Raw genomic sequence first — 24209 nt, 5'->3', positions numbered from 1 at the left:
TGCAGGCTAGAAGTGAGCACCAGATGCCATCACAGATGGTTGTGAGCCACCATGTGGTTGCTGGGAATTGAACTCAGGACCTCTGGAAGAGCAGTCAGTGCTCTTAACCTCTGGGCCGTCTCTCCAGCTTCCAAGGCTGCAAGATTTTAAGTTCAAGCTGAGAAAACAATGCATAAACCCTATGGGGGATCACGAAGAGACCTTGTGTCCCGCACACACAGGGACCAGGACACAGGGCAACTTTTGAATTATTTTATTCACAGAGCTTGGCATGATATACAGGCACGTCAGCCAATGAGGTGGCACAGACCGCTCCTGCCTGAGTCAGCTGCCCACCTTCAAGCCCTCTGAGGATTAGTGCTAGTAATGTCACACATAAAATGGGGAGCAGGGATGGGGATGGGAAGACAAGAGGGGGAATCCACAGCTGTCCCAGGGCTTCAGATGGCAGCAGCCTGGGTCCCCTCAATCCTGGCGGAGCCTGGAGCTGCTGTTTCTGAAAATCCCACACTGGGCAGTCGGACCCTGAATCCACCTTCTTCCCGGTCCTTACTCCCACTCCGGGCCTTGGGGCTTAAGGACACCCTAGGAAAGCGGAACTTGGGGGACTTCTCCCCAACTGGGGACTTGGAGGCCGCATCACCCTCCTGTCCCTTAGAGCCTTTAGAAGGGGAAGCCAAGCCTACACGAGGCAAGCGGACCCTGACCCGACCACGGCGACCGGAAGCCCCTTCCCCACTGCCTTCTTCCTCCTCCTCAGGACTGGGAGAGCCTTCTCCAGAGGCCGACTCACTTTGGCTGAAGCCCACTCGGGGTAGCCTGAGCTTTGGACTTTTAACCTTTTCTCCAGTTTCTATTCCTTCCTTGGCCCTTGCCAGACCAAACAGGGGCAGCCGCACCTTGAGTTTGTGCCCGCCATCCCCATCGCCCTCAACCACCTGGTACTCAGCGTGGCTACTCACTGGTGATGTGAGTTCTACGTCAGGCAATGAGATGTGGAAGGTGTGCTGGGCCTCGGGGCTCTGGGCCTCAGCACCCTCTCCTTTGCCTCCTGCCCCCAGTGTGGGCAACTTCAGCTTTAACCCGCCCTCACTCTTGGCTGTTTCACCAGCCTGGGCTTCATGGCCCAACCCCACATCCAGCTCTAACTGGGGCACTGTCACTGTGGGCATCTTGAAGATGCCCTCACCCACTAACAGATCACCCCCTGCCACCTGGGTTCCCGGCAACTCCAGCATCACCTGTGGCACCTGGATCCTAGAGCCTACTGTGCCCTCTGCAGATGGGGCTGCGATCTCAGGGCCTGCCTCCCCAAAGCTGGCCAGTTCCACCTGGGGCAAAGAGATACCTAATGAGGACACCCTCTGCGCCCCCTCCTGGCCCTCTGCAACCACCTGCCTAGTGGTGGACACCTGGAGGCCTGATGGCTTCACTCCACTGGTGACCTTCTCTGTCTCCTGAGCTCCTGGTGTGACCAGTTCCACCTCAGGGATCTTAAGCTGCCCAGCTATGGCTTCCAGCTTTTCTCCTGGGCTGACACGCCCATCCTGAATTTCTGCTTCTTTTCCTCGGGACAGCCCAAAAGATGGCATCTTCAGCTTGGGCATCTTCACCTTCCCGTCCCAGCCCCAACCCTTCCCCTCCAGCTCAGCCTCCCCTGCCACCAGTACGTCGGCTTCAGAGTCCCGGCCTTTCGCCCCAAACTTGGGCAGAGCAAATCTGGACCCTTTAGGCTTGCTCTCAGCCCCTGCTACCTCCACCTTGCCTGAGGGCAGTTGAGCATCCAGGCTGAGCTGTGGGATGGACAGATCGAGGGCAGGCAGCAACCCCGCTTCCCCAGCTCCCTTCGCGTCCGCGTCAGTCCCTGCTCGAGCTCTGGGAAGCGAGATGGCAAACTTGGATACCTTCAGCTTGGTGGCTCGCCCAGGCCCCTCCGCCTCTGCCTTGACAGCTTTGGGCCCTGAAAGTCCAAATTTGGGCAGAGAGAACTTGGAAGTGGGTTTGACTTTCATCTCCACCATCTCTAGCTGCTCTTTCTCGACTTCAACCGTGGGCAGCTGAGGAGTGACAATCTCCACAGAGGGCACGCGGAAGCCCGCCTCTCCAGTCCCTACTGCCACCCTGGGGCCCTCTGGCTTCTCCACTTTGCCAGAGACAGCTTCTTGGACTTGTCCCTCCAGGCCCAGGGCCCCAGGCAAGTCAAGCTCCACAGAAGGGAGAGAGAGGGAAGGGACACCAACATGGGCCACCTCAGTGCCCACCTCTGGCTGCAGACAGGGAAGTATCAGGAGTTTGTCTGGAACCTCAATACCTGCCTCCCCAGGCTTGGTCACTTTCCCCAACTTGGGCACAGTCATCTTGGGCAACTTGAAGCTAAATTCGGTCTTTTCTGCCTGCTCCGCCCCTGCAGATTTCCTCTGTGCCTCAGGAACCTTGGGCAACTTCATCTCTGGCACTTTGGGAAGATGCACGTCTGGGACCTGTGGCACTTTGGGCAGCTGTAGTTCTGGAAGGGGGACATCAGGCACGGCCATCTCAGGCACTTTGGGTAGTTTTATTTCTGGAAGTTTAATGTCAGGCACTTTGGGCAGCTGAACTTCCGGGAGGCGAATGTCAGGCATGGTCATCTCAGGCACCTTCGGGAGCTTCAGCTCTGACACTTTGGGTAGCTGAACTTCTGGGAGGCGAACATCAGGTACGGCCATGTCCGGTATCTTCGGGAGCTTCACCTCAGACATTTTGGGCAGTTGCAGCTCTGGGAGGCGAACATCAGGTACGGCCATGTCCGGTATCTTCGGGAGCTTCACCTCGGACACTTTGGGTAGCTGAACTTCCGGGATTCGTACATCAGGCACGGCCATCTCAGGCACCTTCGGGAGCTTCATGTCTGGGAGCTTCATCTCGGGAACTTTCGGGAGCTGTATATCTGGAAGGTGTACATCAGGCACGGCCATCTCAGGCACCTTCGGGAGCTTCATGTCTGGGAGCTTCATCTCGGGAACTTTCGGGAGCTGTATATCTGGAAGGTGTACATCAGGCACGGCCATCTCCGGGATCTTCGGAAGCTTCATTTCTGGGACTTTCATCTCGGGGACTTTGGGCAGCTTCACTTCCGGAAGGTGAACATCGGGTACAGCCATCTCAGGGATCTTTGGAAGTTTCATGTCTGACATTTTGGGCAGCTGTACCTCGGGGAGTTGCACATCTGGAATGGCTGCCTCTGGCGCTTTCGGGAGTTTGATCTCAGGAACTTTGGGGAGCTTCACTTCAGGCCCTTTGGGTGCCTTGACCTCAGGCCCAGCTACGCTGATGCCGAAAGAGGGCATCTTGAGGGTGGGTAGCTTCAGCTTGCTCTCAGCAGCAGCTTCAGGGCCAGAGGGCCGGGATTCCAGGAGAGAAAGCCCAAAGGTGGGCATTCGAAGTCTGGGACCCTTTGCTTTGGCCTCAGGGCTGCCCTTGACTACCTTGGCTTCAGTAGCTTCCTTCCCTCGAACCCCAAAACGGGGGAAACTGAGACGGGGCATCTTGAGAGCCACTTCAGGTACCTCTCCCTGGGCCTCCACCTCTGCACCTGGCAAAGCCAGGTCCACCTCCACAGACGGAGCTGCCACATCCAGGGTGGGGACTTTGACCACTGCAGCCCCTTCCTGGGTATCTAGGCACGGAAGTGTGGGCAGAGTGGGTAAAGAGGGCAGGGTGGGGAGTTCCACTTGCGGGACCTGGATTCCTGTGGTTGGGGGCTCCACAGCCGGTGCAGCTGGGGCTCCTAGCCCAAGGGTTGGCAGGTGAAGGGCAAAGCTGCTGGCTGCCTCTGTTGATGGGGTTCCCTTGGGAACTGAGACCTTAGGGACACCCACCTCTGCGCTAGGCAGCTGAGGCCCAACTAGCTCTATCTGAGGGGCTGTGAATCCAGCCCCTGTGGCTACCTCAGCCTCTGACTTGGCCTTCCTAGAGGGAGGAGCAGCAGCAGCCATTCGGGCTACCTGGGCCTCTTCAGCTACTTCTCGGACACGTAGCCGAGGCAGCTGGAGACGTCGTCGGGCAGGGGCAGCTGGGACAGGTCCCTTGACAGCATCGGCTTTAAGGCCCCGACGCAATCGGGAGAACTTGGGAAAAGAGAACTCGACGTCAACAGGGGCCAAATCTGCAGGGGTCCCCAGGGTCCCAATCACCATCTTCTTCTTCTTCACAGGGGACAGACTCTGGATGTTCTGAGGAGAGAGGAGAGAGGCAGGAGGCTGTGGGACAGTGGGAGGCTGGGAGCAGACAAAAAAAATAACCCACCTAGTATACCAGGCTGAGAGAAGTTTTGGGGTAGAGTATACGCCAAAACACATCCACCTTCCTGCCTGTCACTTCACCCCAGGAAGGCAATGAGAGTCATTCAGAATCTCACAGTGAGTGGACAGGGGTGTGGCAATGGGAACCCAAAAATTCCAGACCCTTATTCTTATTGTAGAGATAAGGAAACTGGGACCCAGAGAGGTAAAACAAAAACAAAACCTTGGGTCACTTAGTAACCAACAGCCAGTTGGGCTAGAATCTGGCCTTCCAGGACTCCAAGAGCCCTAATGAGCCCAGGTTGCATGGTGGGGATGGGTGAGAACCACCTGCTGATTGACAGGAGTGGAGTTTAGGAGCAAAGACTAAAGGGAGAAGAGGGAATTAGTGTTGGGTTAGAGACATGACAGAGGGCCAAAGTGGGCCACGGTGGCAGGGAGTAGGGTTTACGGCGCAGCGACCGCGTCACTAGGGCTGTCCTGGACCGGGACCGGGCTAAGCACGCGTACCAGCTTGGCCACCTTGGCCCGCGGGCCCTTCATCTCGTATCCAGACACCGTCCCGGGCCGCAGTGCCAGGTCCCCGGTGGGCACAGTGCGCTTCAAGCAGAAGGAGACCTTGTAGGGCTCGGCACATTGCAGCAGGCGTAGTGCATCCTCATATTTGAAGTTCTCAAAGAACACACGGGCGCTCAGAAGTTGGTCCCCTGCAAGCGAGGTGGAGGTGAGCCTGGTTGAGTGTCTCCTGACTCCACCCACACTTGGGCCCGCTCACTTCCTAGGAGTCAGCCGGGAGAGGCCCAGGGCCAGATTTTGACCCCGTATATCATATATCATAGGCCTTTAGTTTGAGAGAAGAAATTTCAGGCTCTAAGAGCGAAACTGGTCCCGTTGGCTTTAGCCCCGCCCATTTCCGGAAGGAACCAATCCACTCAGGCCACTTATGGTTGCCTCTCCACTTTCCTATTCCATCCTCATCATTCAAACAGAGGGTTCCTTGGGAGATCAGAATCAAAACAAATAGCATCCATGAGCACCCACAGGGGTTTCATGTAATTCAGTTCACTATACTGCCGAAGATGATCTTAAAGTCGTGTCCACCTCAAGCGCTAAGATTACAGGCGTTTGCCACCACACCCAGCCGTGAGTTATGAAGTTGATAACCTATATGGAAGTACCTTACTTCCTTCCCCATCTTCTTCTTTTTTATTAAAAAGAATTATTTATTTATTTTATGTATATGAGTACACCATAGCTATCTTCAGACACACCAGAAGAGGGCATCAGATCCCATCACAGATGGTTGTGGGATTTGAACTCAGGACCTTTGGAAGAGCAGTCAGTGCTCTTAACCACTGAGCCATCTCTCCAGCCCCTTCCCTGTCTTCTTGAACTCATAAAAATACACTGTTGAAATCGGAGCTGTGGCTCTGCTACAAAGCACACTATCCTAGAACGAAGGATGCCCTGGGTTCAGTCTCCGGTCCTAGACATCCATATGACAGACACAGGGACAGATGATTTGGACCTTGAATTGTCTTTGCCTAGACACACTGGCCTCGGTTTAACAGAGATCCTGCCTTTGCTTCCCATGTGCTGGGATTAAAGAAGTGTGTTGCCACACTTGCTCTCTCCCCTGCTTTTAATGTATGTCTGTGTGTATATATGCTTTAAGTGGATGCTCTCTGAGGCCAGAGTAAGACACCACATACCTTATAGCCAGAATTACTACTGGCTATGAGCTACCTGTCACGGGTTCTGAGCTCAGCACCCTTAACTGTGGAGCCATCTCTCCAGACTCCAGTAATTCTCTGTCTCTGTCTCTGTCTCTGTCTCTCTCTCTCTCCTGTCACACATCTGCCTTTATTGTAAACAGTAGGGGGGACATGTAGCAGTGGTAAAAAATTAATTTACAAAAGAGGAGACTTGGTGAGCTGCCTGGTGGGTACCCTTGGAGACTCACACGTAGATGTCCACCCAGAGCAGGGGGGAGAGGGCTCCAAAGCCCATGAAGAGTGAGGCCACCAAGGAGATGAGGAGCTCTCTGTACATATCTCATGTGTACTTAATAGAGGTGACCTCGTAAAGGAAGAAGCATGTAATGGAGAACATGCCGATGGCCAGAAGTACCACAGTGAGGTGAGGGAAGACACCTGGGTTCACTGGGCTGGTGTACCAACTCATGGCCTCAAGCTCCATGTTGCCTCACACAAGATAAACCACCCATCCACCTGGTAATACTCTTTATTGTGTCTGTTTTAATGTGTATTTTATTCTTGTTTTTGTGAGTGTGTGAGTGTGTGTGTAAGTATGTGTGAGTGTTTGTGTGAGCGTGTATGTGTATTTGTGTTTGTGTGAGTGTGTGTATGTGTGAGTGTGTTTATATGTATGTGGGAGTGTATGTGTATTTGTATGTGTGTATGTGTGTGTATGTGTATCAGTGTGAGAGTATGTGTGTATTCACATGTGTGTATGTGTTTGTATGTATGTATGTATGTATGTATGTATGTATGTATGTATGTGTGTGTGAATGTGTATGTGAGTATGAGTATTTGTGTTTGTGTGTATATGTGGGTATATGTGCGTGTATGTGTGTGTTTGTGTATTTGTGTTTGTGTGTGTGAGAGAGTTTGTATCTGTGTATGCGTTTATGTGTTTGTGTGATTGTGTATGTGTGTGTTTGTATGTGTGTGTATTTGAATGAGTATGTATGTGTGTGAGTGTGTATATATATTTGTATATCTGTATGTGTCAATATGTGTTTGTATGTGTATATATGTGTGAGTGTGTATATTTGTGTATATGTGTATGTATGCTGGCTCCAACAGAAACCAGAGAGAGCTTCAGATTTGCTGGAACTGGAGTTATAAATAGTTGTGAGCTGTCCAACAAGGGTGTCAGAAACATACTTTGGTCCTCTGTTCAGCCAGTGTCTTAACCACTGAGCTATCTCTCCAGCCTTTTTTGTTTGTTTTTGCTTTCTGAAGCTTGGTTTCCCTGTGTAGCTCAGGCTGATCTTGATCTCTTTCTCACTATGAATCCAAGACTAGCCTCAAACTATCAATCCTCCTGCCTCGGCCTCCTGAGTACTAGGATTATAGTACCCCACTTGGGGAATTTTGGGAAGCTTAGTAAGATGTCAAACACCCACATTTATGCTTCCGTCCTTGAATGTGCCCCTCTACACTTATAAGGGGTCCCCCAATCTCTGCAGGGAATTTTTTGGAGCACTATCCACCCAAATATTAAAACTGTGAATGTGCAAACTCATATAAACATTGTAATATTTGCATAAGACCTATATACATCTGCCCTGCGTTTCCTGTACTTTAAATCATCTCTGGGTAAATTTTTGGAGTTTGATGATTATATTTTAGTGGAGTTGTTGGTTTGTTTGTTTGTTTTTAATGGATGAGCACTTTGCTTACATGCATGTCTGTGCTCCATATGTACTCCTGATGCCTGGAGGCCCTAGGACTGGAGCCACAGACTTAATGTGAACTGCCATGTGGCCACTAGAAATAAGGGAGGCAGAGGCAGGCATAGCTCTGAGTTTGAGGCCAGCTTGATCTTCAGAGTGAGTTCCAGGACAGCCAGGACTACACAGACAAACCCTGTCTCAAAGGAAAAATCATCCTCCTCCTCCTCTTCCTCTTCCTCCTCCCCATCCTCCCCCTCCTCCTCCTTCTTCCCCTCCTCCCCCCTCTGGAAGAGTAACCAGCACTCTGAGCCATCTCTTCAGTCTCAACTTTTTGGCTTTTTTTTTTAACGTTGCTAGAGATTGAACCCAGGACCTTATGCATACTAAACTAATGTTCTACCATTGAGTCACACCCCAAGGCTCTCACTTGTGAACTTTAGGCAAATGCTCTACCACTGGGCCAGAGCCCTGGTCCTCTTTTCTCTGTTTTTTGACAGGATGTTACTAAGTTGCAGAGGCAGACCTTGAACTTTTCATTCTCCTGCCTTGGACAATTTTAAATAACTGTTTGTTTGTTTGTTTGTTTGTTTGTTTGTTTGTTTGTGACAAAATCTCCCTGTGTGATCCAGGCTAGCCTTAAACTCAAGATTCTCCTGCTCCAGCCTCCCAAGGGCTGCTGGGATGACAGGCCAGCACCACCAACCCCAAATTACATATGATACAATGTAAAGGCTATATAAATAGCTGTTCTTTTGTGTTTTAAGATTTATTCTGGGGTTGGGGATTTAGCTCAGTGGTGGAGCGCTTGCCTAGCAAGCGCAAGGCCCTGGGTTCGGTCCCCAGCTCCGGAAAAAAAAAAAAAAGATTTATTCTTACTTTGTGTGTTTGAATATTTTGCTTCCATGAATGATAGCACAGAGCCCAGAAGAGGGCATATGACACCCCTGTAAGGGACAGTTGTGAGCCACAGTGTGGGTGCTGGGAACTGAACCCTGGTTCTCTGCATGACTAGCAAATGCTCTGAAATGCAGAGCCATATCTCTAACCCTTTAGGGAATAATGAAAGAAGAAAGTCCAGGCATGTTCAGTATGGGCACTTCCCCCCAACACACACACAAATATTTTCAGTCTCTGATTGGCCCAATCCTCAGGTGGAGAATTCAGAGATGTGAAGAGTAGATTGTCTACCCAGGTGCCCTTGCACACCTCCAGCCAGTGTGCAAGAGACAGCTCTGACTTAAGACGTTTAATGGGTCTGCTGGTGCCCGCCTGCCATCCCAAACCTCATGAGGCTGAAGCAGGAGGAATCTAAGGCTTGCCTGGACCACATAGGGAGACTTTGCCTCAAGAAATAAAAACAAGAAAACAAGCTGGGCACCTCCTAGCACTTGGGAAGCAGAGGCAGAGGCAGAGGCAGAGGCAGAGGCAGATGGCTGTATCAAGTGAGTTCAAGGCTCTGATCTACAAAGCAGGTTGAGGATAACCAGGGCTACACAGAGAAAGGCTGTCTGGGAAAAATGTAACCAAACCAACCAAACAAACAAGAAACAACTAAGGCAGCTTTTTGCCAAGTTTCTATCATGTAGCACTGTGAAGCCCGGAAATTGTTCTTCTTTCTTTTCCATTTCTGTTTCTCTTGGATATGGCTCAGAGCTTGGGCATGCTTTCTCTGACACAGTGTTTTGTGTTTTCTTATTCTTACTCTGAGACTCCCCATCCCCCATGCCTGTAGCCAAGGGACTACTTAGTAACCCCCAATGCTTTCTTGGACCCTAACTTAAACTTGGACCCTGGCTTTCTCTCTTCTGCTCCCCCAACTCACCAATTGCTAAAACATACAGATTGCCAGTGTTGGCGTTTTTCTCCCCGTTGGTAATAAAATTGCCCTTGAGCTTTTAAACAAAACAAAATAAAACAAACAAACAAAAAACATGCACAGCTTGTCTTTCTCCAAACAGGTATCAGCAGGCCATTCAATCCTCAGGTGAAACCTCCTCGGGGATTCCCCACAACCCACAAATTGGAGATGAAACCTAGCCTATCACTGAGATACAGCCCCACCTCAAAGTGATGCCTAGAAGCATCCCTGAGGACTCCCTCTATGGTACCCCATACCTAGTCCTGAATATCGGGGATTCAAATCCTTCCACCAAACCCATTATTAGGCCTGCCTGCCCATCACCTGTCAGAGGCTAACTGATCTTGCCCCCAATGGTGCCCCTTACATTTCACTCCACTGTAAACAAAGCGTCTCAACAACATGCATTTCTGCTTCTCTTCTGCTTATGTCCCAGAACGAAAGTCATAGCCCTTATGAGCCCTTCAAAATTGACCTTTCCCCTACCTTCTCACTAGTCTCACCCCACTATTCTGTAAGCTTCTTAAGTGTGGGGACCTTTCTGTGTTCCGTTCATCATTGTAGCCAAAGCAATAAGATGCTTAGTAAATAATTGTTATGGGCTCTTACTCTTTGCTCTCTTCTCTTCCCTGCTTCTTCCCCTTTGTCCCTTCTCTCCCTACCGCCCCCCCTTTCCTCCACATGCTCATGGCCAGCCTTTACTTCTCCCCTCTTCTATTCTTCTTCTCTCATTAACCTCTCCACGTGGAAAAAAAATAATTGTTATGGAGCAGGGATGTACTTCATTGGTAGAGTGCTTGCCTAGAGCTCACCAATGAGAAGCTGAGAGCCCAGTTTATAGAGCATTAGCCTAGCAAGTCCAAAAAGCCCTGGATTCCATCCCCAGTGTGACACAAATGAACATAAACATTTTAAAAATAATTAATTAAAAAAGAATAATCGTTACAGGCAATGCATAAGCTGAAACAGCTTCATCCATATTTCTTAAAAACATCTTTCATGGGGTTGGGGATTTAGCTCAGTGGTAGAGCGCTTGCCTAGCAAGCGCAAGGCCCTGGGTTCGGTCCCCAGCTCCGAAAAAAAAAAAAATCTTTCATTTAATTAAGCTCCTCTCTCCATCTCAAGTTAACTCCACCCCTTTTTCCTCTCCCAATAACACATTAATTATCACTTACATAGTGCTTACTATGTGACACTTATCTGTGTGCTGTTTTCAAAACCTGACTCATTTGAGCTACATAATAACCTCGTGAGGTCAGTGCTAATTATTCCCATTTAAAGATGAAAATATGGAGACACAGAAATATCACGAGGGTTCTCGGAGTCCAACACAGACAATGAACCGGCCCTAAATAATCATAGTGCCAGCTGGGCATGGTCACTCAGGCCTGTCATTCCAGCTACCCCGGAGGCTGAGGCAGAAGGATCAAAAGTTCAAGGTCAAGGGCTGGCAAGATGGCTCAGCAGTTAAAAAAACCGCTCTCTGCTCTTCCGAAGGGTCTATCGCCCACTTGGCGGCGCACAGGGCATTCCGAGCCCTCTTCTGGCCTCCAGGGGTACAACAGATACATGATACACCGACATAGTAGGTGGTAAAACATCCATAAAAATAAAATAATAAAATAACTATTTTTTTAAGTCTAAAACCAGCCAGGATTACACAGGAAGTTCAAGGCCAACTTCAGCAATTTAGGAAGACTCAAAATTTTAAGAAATTTGAAAGACGGATATAGGCGTACATTTGGTAGATGGAGTGAATTCTTCCTCGACAGTACAGAGAGTTCAGCGTGGGCCTGGGCTCCTTCCCGAGCCCCCAAAACAAATGAATGAGATATAATTCGGTGGTAGAGCGAGGACCTGGCATCTTGAGGAGCTAGACTCAGAAGAATAAGGAAAGCCTCACCACAACCCCTTAACCACGCCTCCGAGCAAATAAGCACAACTTCAGTTTCACCCTGCCAGAACTCTAGGCAGATACCTAACCACACCCCAGCAGGTCAACCCTGACCCACCAGGCCTTCAGACTCCGCCCCACCCCCGCCACGCCCGGTACCCAAAGCAGATTCCTAACTCCGCCTCCGCAGACCAGTTCGCCCCGCCCTCCCCAAGCCCCGCCCCCAGCACAGGGCCAAGGCAGATTCTTAACTCCGCCCCCATAGACCGGCTCCGCCTACATCCAGGTCACGCCTACCTTCCTGCAAACTGAGGCTCTTGGCGGCCGGTGAGTCCTCTCGCAGCTCGCGGACAAAGATTCCTTCTTTGCCGCCGCCTGCTACATTGAAGCCGCTGACCCCGGTCTGCGCCTCTGTCTCCACGATAATCTCCACCAACTCCGCTCGTCTCAGCTCCTGCGAGGGGCAGCAAGGGGTGGCCATGGAACTCCAGGACGGCAACTCGCCCAGAGCTCGCCATGGCGTTCCTTCCCTAGGTCCCGCGTTGTGGTTAAACCGCTCTCCCTTCCCGCTTGCTCTCCGGGAGGGTCAGGGTCCGGAAAAGCAACGGGCAGGGCGGGACTGGAAGAAGAGGGGGATGAGTGGGCGGGGCAAGATCATGGGGCGGGACTGGGAGAGCCAAATAGGCGATTTTGAGAAACTTAATAGTTTTCCTGTCTTTCTTCCATTTCTTTCCTTTTATTTTTGAAACAGGGACTCCTGTAGCCCAGAATACCCATGAATACATCGTATTCACAGAGATCCACCTTCGAGTACTGGGATTAAAGGCATAAGACAAATGCCAATTCCAATGTCCATATTCTAAAGACCATGTGGGGCTTTAATAACTACACAACAAGCCTAGGGATTTAACTCAGTTAAGTCCTAGCACGCATGAGGTTCTGAGTTCCGTTCCCAACAAAAAAATTAAACAAACCAAAACATAGAAAATATTCAACTTGATAGTAGTTATTCCTACAGAACAGAGGCATGCTTCTAATAAAGGGAGACACCCTTAAGCCATGCAGGATGGAAGAATGGGGTCTTGCCCCCTGTGGGCTTGAATATGTGTGAGAATGCTGTTGTGAACTCTCTAACTCCAAGACATGTATAACTCCCTCAGGAAAGGGAATCCAATGAAGGGGGGGGGATGCGTGGGTAATGAATGGTGACCCAGGCAGAAGTGGCATCTGTGGTATTTACTGGCCCTGGCTCTGAAACACGCTAGAGGGCTCACATCTGCTTCCCAGAAGGGGAAGCGAGAGGTCTGATTCTGTCTAGGAAACCACAAGATTTTGTAAGCATCTTGCACTTCTGGGCCTATTGCTGTACTGCAGAGTTGGACGGTGTGAAAGGAATGTCTGATTGCAAACAGAGACCTGAACAAGCATAGATGAAAGAGAGTGAGTGCAAGGTATTTCGACCAGCCGACCAGCCGGGAGGAGCTTGCAGAGGGATTATCAGGTCTAGACTAGATGGCCTGCTGCAGTGGCCCTGAAGGGACTAGAGCAGGGGAATATGGGAATGCCTTCTTGGAACAGTACGGTCCTTCCATTCCCTTCTGGGCAGCATCTCCATGTGTCTCCCCCATGTTCTTTGGGAAGCACAGTCAAGAAGTACAGCCAAGAAAGTTAAAGTAACTTACTTAATGCCTCAAAGCACGTTAAACAGCCAAGCCTTGTCTTAGGCATCCCACCCCCACCCCAGGACTCTATAGGCCGTGAGTGACCCCCTTCCCTGTCACCCTCAGCCTTAGTGAGGCTCCTCTGTAAGTAGAGCCTGGTACTCAGTAGACGAGTTTAAAACTGCTAACATCGAGTCCAAAAGCAATGGCAATGACTGAAGGTGTTCTCTTGGTACCAGGCTGTGCAGATGTCCAAAAAGTGAACCGTGGAAGTTCCCAGAGATGCGGACCCTTGCCCTTTCTCACCAGTGGGGAAGCTGGGGCTCCAAGAAGTTAGGTCACCTGCCTGGGGCTGCACCTAAAGCGGTGGTAAAGGACTGGATTTGCCCTTGTGGTCCCCAAGTCCTTCCCAGTGACTTCACACGTTCTCAGCTCTTCTCTGTAGTGGGTTTGATTCAGGGTCTTGCTCTGTGTTTCAGGTTGTCCTCTAACTCATAGTAGTCCCCCTGCCTCAGCTTCTTTTTTTTTTTTTTTTTTTTTTGGTTCTTTTTTTTCCGGAGCTGGGGACCGAACCCAGGGCCTTGCGCTTCCTAGGTAAGCGCTCTACCACTGAGCTAAATCCCCAACCCCCCTGCCTCAGCTTCTTGAGTACAAGTTCTAGGATCATAAGCACGTATCCATGTCTGGTTATACTAATCTCTTCTGATAAAATATTTCTGTTGGGGGTTGGGGATTTAGCTCAGTGGTAGAGCGCTTGCCTAGCAAGCTCAAGGCCCTGGGTTCGGTCCCCAGCTCCGAAAAAAAAAAAAAGAAAGAAAAAAGAAAAATATTTCTGTTGATTTTTTTGTTTTTGTTTTTGTTTTTGTTTCCAAGGCTGGGAGGGTCTTGAGGCTCTGGCTGACCTGAAACTCACTATGAGTACCAGACTGAACGTGTTCGAGATCCACCTGCCTCTGCCTCCCAAGAGCTAGGATTAAAAGCCTGTGCTATCACACCCAGGTATTTTTAAATTTATTTTAAAAGGATTTGGGAGCTGGGCAGAGGTACTCAGGAGGCAGAGGCAGGCAGATCTCTGAGTTCTAGGCCAGCCTGGTCAACAGAGCAAGTTCCAGGACCTCCAAGGCTTCAAAGAGAAACCCTGTCATGAAAATAATTAAAAAAAAAAAAAAGATTGGGTGGGGAGGGGGCAACAGAAAAACAAAACAAATGATTTTATGTGCATTGGCGTTTTGCCTACATGTACATCTGTGCACACCACATACATGCTTGGTGTCAGTGGAGGTCAGAGGAATATGTCAGATCTCTGGGGGTTTTCAACCCCCATTGGGTGCTGGAAATCAAAACGAATCCTCTAGACAAGCAGCCAGTGCTCTTAACCACTGAGTCATTTCTCCAGCCCCTGAGACCCCCCCCTTTTTTTTTTAAAGTTTTATTTAGGGCTGGAGAGATAGTTCAGTGGTTAAGAGCACTGAGTATTCTTCCAAAGGTCTTGAGTTCAATTCCCAGCAACCACATGGTGGCTCACAACCATCTGTAATGGGATCTGATGCCCTCTTCTGCTGTGTCTGAAGACAGCAACAGTGAATTCATATAAATAAATAAACCTTAAAACAAAAAGTTTTGTTTACATTCATTTCTTTATGCATGTGTATATGTGTGGAGATCAAAGGAATCAATTTTAGAAACCGGGTCTTTTCCTCTACACCATGTAGCTTCCAGAAGATTGAACTCAGATCATCAGACTTGACAGTAGGCACCTTACCCACTGAGCCCATCTGACTGGCCCCTCTGCCCTCTGCTGGGTTTCATCACCATCAGTTCTGAGGATTGAATCCAAGGTCTTGTGCATGTTAGGGTACTCTACCCCTGAATGACACTTTTCTTTTTTTTTTTTTTTTTAATCTTTTGAAACAGGGCCTAACTAAGTTGCCCAAGTTGACCTGGAACTTGAAAGCTAAAATGATAGGCATACATAACCACACCTATCTGTAGGCCCCATGTTGTGCTGAACATTTGACATATGTTAATTTCCCCCTCACATTTACTATTTCCGGCTTCCAGGTGGAGATCCAAGGGCCCTGAGAAGCTGGGACAGGGGCATGCCTTCTTGACACCCTAACCTTGGACACCCACCTCAGCGCTGCGGCTCCTGGCCTCCATAGCTCTGCAGAGAGTCACCTGGGGCTCAGGCTCCTGTTTCCTCTCCTCCTTCTGCTGTAGGACCAGCTTCAGCTCCTCATGGAGCAGCTGCCGCTGAGCCTGGGAGGGCGAGGGGGGTACAAGATGGAGGCTTGAGGTGAGGAGGGATTGTGGGGTAGAGATGGGGCTTGCCAGAGAAGTCAAGAGCAGGGACAGCATCAGGTGGATGGAGAGTAGGTTCTCTCACCGCTTCCTGGGTGATGGTCTTTTCTCCTGACAGGAGCCCCACTCGGGGTGATGTACAGCTGTAAGCCGGAATTTCACTCTTCCTTTGAGGTCTTGCTGCCTGCCAAGGAGAGACAAAGGGTGTGGGACACCAGACAGGCCCAGGGAAGACAGAGAGGGGTATGTGGAACCAGCCAGCTCTCACCTGAGGGTCAGTTCCAGCTACTTGGGCCTCCTGGGTCTGGGGCTCTAGGAAGAACACACAGTAGTATTACCTCATATTCCCTGGTAGCTTCCTAAGAATCTGACACTTCCTTGTGCTTGAGTGCCATATGGTCATTTCCAGGCCGGCCTGGAGTACGTAGGGAGACCCTGTCTCAAAGCCTGAATGCAGAGCTGGGAACACCAGGCCTGGTAGTACACACTTGTAATCCCATTCTGTCTGGTTTATTCTGTGCTGGCTAGTCAAGCCCAGGCCTCTGTGCATGCGAGGCTACCATGTTACCAGCTGAGTTACACTCCCAGTCCTAGATTTGAGTTTGAGACAGGGTCTTAGAACATGTTAGCTTCAAATCCTCTATGTAGCTGCACATGACTTTGAACAAACCCCCTTCCCTCCCACTTCAGCCTCCCAAAATACTGGGGTTACAGGTGTATGCTTTTAGTTCACCAGACAGCCTACTACTTTTTTTTTTCTTTTTTTTTTTTTTTCCGGAGCTGGGGACCGAACCCAGGGCCCTACCACTGAGCTAAATCCCCAACCCCGACAGCCTACTTCTGAAAATAAGCCCTCTCAGAGAGGCCAAGGAAATCTGTACCTGTGTGGTACACACAACCCAAGAAGAAGGCGCAGAGAAGGAAGCCTCCAGCCAGGCCCTCCGGGGGACGTGGAGGAGGAGACTTTCTCTGAGCTTGGCCCCCACCTGGCATGCCAGCCCGCCAACCCCTGCCACACAGGAAAAGGTCAGGCATATGCGGCACATTCCCTCACACAATAGCCCATCTGCTGTGCCAGTCACATTCTGCCCCTGCCCACCCGTCCGCCCACCCACCGACATACAATGGACCTTCATAGCTCACCACTGGGGCAAAGGGGCTCCATTGGGAGAGTGCTGGCCCAGCATGCGCAAAGGTCCTGGGTTCCCTTTCCCAGCATTAGCTAAACCAGGCCTGGTGGTGCACAACTATAACCCCAGCACTTGGCAGGTGGAGGCAGGAGGATCAAACGTTTCAAGGCCATCCTTAGCTCCCGAGGGCAACTACATGAAATGGGTCTATCACTTAGGCCACAATTGGCCAAACTAGACAAACCTCTTGACACATACACACATGCTGTAATCACACACATACACACCCCACCACCGGCCCCCAGTGTCTGAGGGCTCCTGTCACCAACTCCTAGGAATCTTAGATTCTATGTCAGAGCCCAGCCTCTCTTGTGAATCCTTTCAGCTCCTGCACACAAGCTGAAGACCTCTCCTAAGATGGCTTCCCTGTGAACCAGGCCCTGAAACTCACCCTACGGATGCTAGTTGTCACAGAGGCAGAGAGCAAGGCTCGGTGAGACGTTTTCTGTCCAGGGTCACATAGCCAGGAGGAGGCAGAGTACAGACCTGTGCCTTGGACCTCTGTTCTGTACCTAACTTGCAATGGCAAAACCTAATTTGCAGAGCCACTGGGAGAGAGTTGAGGTGGACAAGAGGAGTCAACTCCAGAGGGACCTTGTCAGGGCCAGGTCTGGCCATGGGACCCTATCTTCCTGACAAGTAAAGGAAAGTTAAAGACAGAGTGTCGTAAACTGGGTGTGGTCAGAGACTCCTGTAACCAAACAGGATTATGAGTTACAATGTGGCCTGAGCTACATGAGACCCTGCCTCAAAAAATACTAAATAAATACAGGAAGGCAGGAAGAATTATGGTTTATGTCCAGCCTGGGCTACATAACATGTTCGGGGTTCAACCTGGCCTATAGCATGTGACCATCTCAAAGAAAAAAATTACAAAAACAACGAAAGGGGCGGGGGCCTGGAGAGATGGCTCAGTGGTTAAGAGCACTGGTTCCCCTTCCAAAGGACCCGGGATCGATTCACAACACCCACATGACAGCTCACAACTGTCTGCATTAGGGGATCTGGCTGGCACCTTCCAACATACATGCAGGCAAAACACTAATGCACATAAGATAAAAATGAATGCATCTTTTTAAACAATGGGAGTCAATAAGGTTCTGTGGGACCTTGGCAGAGAAACTTGCCTGAATATAATGACAGATACCAAGGAGGATGATGAATGCTGCATTCTTGCTCTGGGACCAGGCAACAAGGCTACACTTAGAACCTGATACAGGGAAGCCTAGGCAGGACATGAGCAGCACAGTGTCCTCTTCTTCATCCCCCCCCCCCCCCTTCATCTGTGCCTGGAACAGCTGCCCAGCCTCGGTTATATTTAGGCCTCTGAGCCCTTCCTGAGCCACATGCCCAGCTCCTGGGCAGGGGTGGGGGCAGCTTCCGAAGGAAATGTTCCCTCTGCAGGCACTCTTTGTTCTCAGACCTGCCCGTCCCACTAGGTAAGGAAGTGGGGGACAGGCTTCCGGGGAGTCCCTGGTTTGTGTCACAGGAAGAGGGAATGAGGTTCTCCTGTTGAATTATGGCCAGGCAGAGCCTTCTGGTTGTCGACAGCTCATTTCTGGAGACACTACCCTAGCATATGTCTGAAATTCATCCAAAAATTTTCAAGGACCCCGTTTCTAAAACAAATTTACTATGTGTTAAGGTCGGGAAGTGTAATGTCTTAGGCGGGCGGTGGTGATGAGCACCTTTAATCCCAGCTCCCAGGAGGCAAAGCAGGCTAATTTCTGAGTTTGAGGCCACCTTGGCCTATAGAACCAGGGCTACACAGAGAAACCCTGTCTCAGAAAAACAAAACAAACAACAACAAAACAGAAAGGTAATGTCTTTTAATTAATGGTGGGCATTAAACCCAGGAGCTCATAGTTGCTGGCCAGACACCCTCCCACTGAGCTACCTCTGAACCGTCTACTTTATTTGGTGTTTGGGGGATACAAAGCCTAATGTATCCCAGGCTGGCCTCTGGCTCTCTATGGAACTGAGGGTGACCTTGAACCTTTGAGCCTCCTTCATCAACCTCCCTCCCTAGTGCTGGGATCACAGCTCAACCACAGCAGGTAATTATGAGATGCTGGATATCAAGCCCTGGGCCTCTCCCATGCGAGGCAAAGCACTCTACCAACTGGTCTATGTTCTCCAACATATTCCGGCTGGCTTTCTTTCCCCCTTTCCCTTTAAGGCACAGTCACACTAAGTTGCCTAGGCTGGCCCCGAAGTTGGCTTAACAGGCTAACACCATCAGGCTCAGATCTATGTGTCTGTTTTAGGTGCCGTTCAAACCCTTAGTGTGGCTCGGAGGCAGATATCATCTGGGCCTTTCCATGACCCAGCTAAGGGTTCTGCTCTTCTGGCCCCCTCCTCTCAGGAGCTACTGTCCACCTTGTGAAGGTCCACTTAGACCTTCAGCTTCCTTCATCTATGATCTGCTGCCCTCAGCAGTGCCCAGCTCATCCGGGACCCTGGACACCATCTAAGGCCATGCAATGCAGCTGAGAGGAAGAGCCTAGGCAGTGTAGCCTGTGGCCCTTAGGTTGGTCCAGCTCCAGTGCGTCTTAAGTCCGAGTATGCGGATAAAATCCTTGTCTTTGGGGCCTCAGTTTTCTCACCTGGAAGAAGTATCCAATAAAAGTAGCTTCATGGGCATGGTGCCAGCTTGCAATCCCAACACTTGGGAAGCTGAGGTCAGAGGACTGTGAGTTGGAGGCCAGTCTGGAGTCTGTCTTACACACGCAAACACACACACACACACACACACACACACACACACACACACACACCAACAGGTACTTTGACTATTCCTCTTTTTTCTTTCTTTCTTTCTTTTTTTTTTTTTTTTCCGGAGCTGGGGACCGAACCCAGGGCCTTACACTTGCTAGGCAAGCGCTATACCGCTGAGCTAAATCCCCAACCCCTTGACTATTCCTCATATGTGGTAAGCACTCAGCTAATATAAACTAATTTCTGGCAACGTCAGAGAGCAGAGAGGGGGCTACACATCTGTTTCTCAGATTCGGCCATCTTTGTACGTTGGAGACAAAGTCTCCTGGTAGTGCAGGCTGGCTACACGCTGCCTGTGTAAATGAGGGTGACCTTGAACTCTTGATCCTCCTGCCTCTCTCCACCTCTGTGTTATGTTGGGGCTACAGGCATGAACCATCATCACACCTGCCTTCTGTACCCAGCCTTTGTACCACCGCAGCCCCTAAGTTGCTTCTGACAGAAAGGGGACATTAAGTTGAGGCACCACTAAATTTTGAGTCCTGTCTCCACCAATGGGATCAATGCTACCTCTCCAGCATCCACGTTCAAAGACCAAGAACCCTTTTCTGGCAATTCACATACTCCACCGGTCATGCAAAGGGGATTCCAGCTGCCCATTTTACAGATGGGAAAGGGAAGAAGGGAAGACAAAGGTATAGCCTGAAGCTGCCCAGGCAGGTATAGTTGGACACACCAGAACTCATGAGACTAAAATCAGAGGCTTTCCAGGAGTCTATAGCCAGCCTGGGTTATATAGAAAGAATCTGAGATTGTGTCTTGAAAAACACTAAAAGAAGGGCTACAGAGAAAGTAGACTGGACAGACAGAGCTTTGCCTAGCACGCATGTGGCCCTGGATTCATCTCCAGCATCACATGTATTCAGCACGCATGTATGTGCCTGTGATTCTGGCACTTGGGAGGTGAAAGCAGGGAGCCCAGAAGTTCAAAGTTATATTTAGCTACATAAATTGGAGCCCAGCCTGGGCCACAAGAGATCAAAGGAGCACCCTTCCCTCAAAATGGAAACACAGGATTTGAACCCAGAGCCTAGCTCTGAAGCCCATGAATTTAATTTGTATTTTAATCTCCCTTCCCAGACCTCCCAGAACCCTAGGTTGTGTTCCTAGGGTTGCTCAGCCCAGTCCACTCCAGAGTGGCCAGATGATTATTTCTTACCAGTGGGCCTCCAGACACCTCCAGAGTTCCTTGGTCTGTCTGTTCAGCCCCAGGCTTGGGCTGGGAGGGAAAAGGAATGGGAAGGAGGGGGGAGAGGGGGGACCCTGGCCATTGGCTGTCCCGCTGTGATATCACCCAAAGGGTGGGTGGTGGGGAAACAAACATCCCCTTCTCTGCACTACATCCATCTGCAAGGGGGTGGGGTTCTGCAAACACCAAGCTCTCCTTTGCCAGAGCCCAGACCTCCACCCTAGCCCTGGTTCAAGAATCTGTGTGCCACCCCCATTCGGACACTCAGCCCCCCACCCCCATCATCTCTGGGCTCCTGGACCCAGGCCTAGCCCACATAGTCCCTGAGATTCTCAAGACAACCTCTTACACTGTCTCCCTGATAACCCGGATTCAGACTTCAGCTCAGGCAGTCCCGGCTATGGGAACTTCAGCAATCACAGAGAATCACTGGGCCTCAATTTCTTTCTCTTTGAAATAGGAGTAGTAAGAATGCTTACCTCTTGAAGGTTGTAATGGAGTCAATGAGTTTTAAAATCTATGGTGGGCCCAGTGAGATGACTTAGCAGATGAAGGCCCTTGCCATTAAGCACCAGGACCTGAATTCAGTCCCTTCGGCCATGTGTTGGAAAGTGAGAACAAACTCATGAGCGTTGCTCTTTGGCACACACACACACACACACACACACACACACACACACAGACATGCACACATGCCCACAGGCACACACATGTGCACACACACACAAACACACACACACACACAGAGGCATGCACACATGCCCACAGGCACACACATGTGCACACAAACACACATACACACACACACAGAGGCATGCACGTACACACATGCACATACATGCACACAGGCACACACACACAGAGGCATGCACACACACATGTGCATAAATGCACACAGGCACACACATATACACGCACACACAGGCACACAGGCACATACAGAGGCATACATGCACACACATGTACATACATGCATACATGCACACAGGCACACACATGTGCACACACAAACATGTACACAGGTGCGCACACACACACACACATGCCTTTACATATCCTATGATACATATGCACACACAGTAAATAAATGCACTTGGGAAAAAAAAGACTAAGGCAGGACCCAGCAGCTAGGATCACTTGTTGTTCTTCCAGAGGACCCAGTTGGCTTCCCATTCCCACCTCGGGTGGCTTACAGTCATCAGTGACTTCAGTTCCATGGAGCCAAATACCTCTGGTCTCACTCAGCAGGCGTCTATCTGCATTCTTGTGTCTCCGTGCAGACACTCTTACACATCATTGAAAATAATAAAAACAAATCTTTGAAAAATAAAAAACAAAGATAAAAACAAGCCGGGCGGTGGGGACATGCACCTTTAATCCTGGCCCTACATGCACCTTTAATCCTGGCCCTCAGGAGGCAGAGTCAGGCAGATTTCCATGAGTTCAAGGCCGGCCTGATCTACGGAGCAAGTTCTACTTAAGATAGTCAAGGTTACTTAAAGAAACCCTGTCTTAGAAACAACAACAACAACAAAAACTAATAAACAAACAGACCAAAACCATTCACAAAAGTACATAAATAAACCACAAAGTAGGGTTTCTCTGTGTAGCCCTGGTTATCTTGGGACCTCCTTGGCTATATACTGAATCTGAGGCCAGACTCATGGGCTAATGTCTTAAAAACACAGACAGCAACAACCAAAATGAGAGGACTGGATAGGCCTCTCCTGAGGGCGAAGGAGGCTTTGAACCTTTGCATGGTAGAACTCCTGTTTATTGTTCAACAAAATCACTGTTGCTGACACTCACTGTATTCCAAGTTCCGAGGCGTTTCGCCTCTGCCTTCAGGAGGGCCTGTTATGTTCGGTTCATAACTACCCGAGAAAGAGGAGGTAAAGCTGACCTCCAACCTCACTTCAGCCAGATCCCAAAGATGCCTTGCTCCCCTCTGGCCTTCCGATTCAGGGATAAGGAAACTGGAAGAGGGACGGTAACTTTCACAAGATCACACAGCAAGCAACTGTACCACACACTTCAAGCCAGTCCTGCCCAGCTCTCCAACCAATATCTCAAGGCCTTATTCCCACTCCACTGACCCCCTGGCCCAGCCCCCAGCCTGCCCTGACTCACCAGACCCTGGGGAGCGGCAGAGGAAACACAGATACCCCCACATGCCTCTGTCGCCCACAAGGCCGCTGCCTCAGATGCTCTCAGCTCTCTGAGCTGAGGCCTAGAGAGCTGGGGCCAGGCTGAGGCTGGGGGATTACCCCCAAAGCTACAGTCAGCAGCTTCTGCTCCATTGTCCATCCAGGACCAAGGGTTGCACACTGGCCCCTCACACTGGCTTGGGTGGTGTCTCTGTGGACCCTCCTGTCACCCCATATTGAGGGATCTGGATCTTTGCTGAGGGGATGGGGTCAGGAATGGGGTGGCAGGATCCTAGCATGCTGGGGCCACCCCCTTCCTCTGTGAAATGCCCCCTGCCCACTCTGAGCCACCAGGGAAGGCTGGAATGTGCTGAGCTCTGGGAAATGCCTTCCAGCTCTGGCAGGCACTGAGCAATAGGGTGTGGCCAGAACATAGCCAGCAGCATCCTGGAAATGTGGGGGGTGGCTGCTGCCAAGCGCAAGACCCTCACCTAACTATTCTGCTGTATCATGTAGTCATAGAAACGCTGTGCATTTACTCATTTGTGGGTTTATTCATCCAAGAAACGATTACAGTGGCAGAGACTTGTGAGCCCAGCATTTAGAAGGCGAAGGCAAGTAGACCTGGAGTTCGAGGTCATCTTCAGCTATATTCTGAGTTTAAGGTCAGCCTACATGAAACCTTGACTCAAAAACCTCAACAACAAGTGCAACAGCACACCAAAATTGAAGAAATTAAGACATGATCTCCCTTCCAGTGCTCAAAAACTGGAGCTCCCCTCCCACTGGGATAGGGCATCACGGTGTAGCCCTAGCTGTCCTGGAACTTAATATTTAAACCAGTACGGCCTCAAATTCAGACACTCATCCATCTGCCTTTGGTTCTAGTGCTGGAAATAAAGGTATTGGCCACCAGGCGAGCTTTATCCTCTCCCTCAAGGTTTTTTGTTTGGTTATTTTTGTTTGTTTTTCAAGGCAGGTTTTAAGCCTGGGAACAGTGGCACAGGCCTTTAATCCTAGCACTCAGGAGGCAGAGGCAGGCAGATCTCTGTGAGTTCGAGGCCAGCCTGCTCTACCGAGATTTTAGGGTGTCGGGGGTGGGGGATGTGAGGTGAGGAATTCAAGACAAGGTTTCTGTGTAGTCCTGGCTATCCTTGAACTCACTCTGTAGACCAGGCTGGCCTCAGACTCAGAGACCTAACTGCCTCTGCCTCCCAAGTGGTGGGATTAAATCTGTGCTAAACCTCCCAGCCCCCACAAGTTTTTTTTTTTGTTTATTTGTTTGCTTTCATTTTGTTTTTAAACTTTTATTTATGGTCTGGAGAGACGGTTCAGTAGTTAAGAGCAGTGAGGTCCTGAATCAAATTCCCAGCAACCACATGGTGGCTCACAACCATCTGTAATGGGATCCAGTGCCCTCTTCTGGTGTGTCTGAAGAGAGCTACAGTGTACTCATACATTAAATACATACATACATACATACATACATA

The 24209-nt window shown here is 50.1% G+C and overlaps 1 protein-coding gene and 1 pseudogene across 3 annotated transcripts; both read right to left on the bottom strand.

Moving 5' to 3' along the window:
- Positions 1-238: 238 nt before the first annotated feature.
- On the bottom strand, positions 239-22324 carry Prx (periaxin). Of its 3 annotated transcripts, none has more exons than XM_039091780.2 (7): positions 21766-22324; positions 15684-15727; positions 15501-15599; positions 15248-15373; positions 11751-11907; positions 4791-4987; positions 239-4211 (listed from the first exon to the last, which is right to left on the bottom strand). In XM_039091780.2, the coding sequence occupies exons 4-7, from the start codon at positions 15272-15274 to the stop codon at positions 441-443; spliced, it is 4152 nt and encodes a 1383-aa protein (XP_038947708.1). In that variant the 5' UTR covers positions 15275-15373; positions 15501-15599; positions 15684-15727; positions 21766-22324; the 3' UTR covers positions 239-440.
- Positions 4997-11661, bottom strand: Tmem258-ps4 (transmembrane protein 258, pseudogene 4; annotated as a pseudogene).
- Positions 22325-24209: the final 1885 nt, after the last annotated feature.

This window comes from Rattus norvegicus, chromosome 1 (assembly GCF_036323735.1).
Source record: "Rattus norvegicus strain BN/NHsdMcwi chromosome 1, GRCr8, whole genome shotgun sequence".
NCBI lineage: Eukaryota > Metazoa > Chordata > Mammalia > Rodentia > Muridae > Rattus > Rattus norvegicus.
This window is presented reverse-complemented; position numbering and strand designations above follow the sequence as displayed.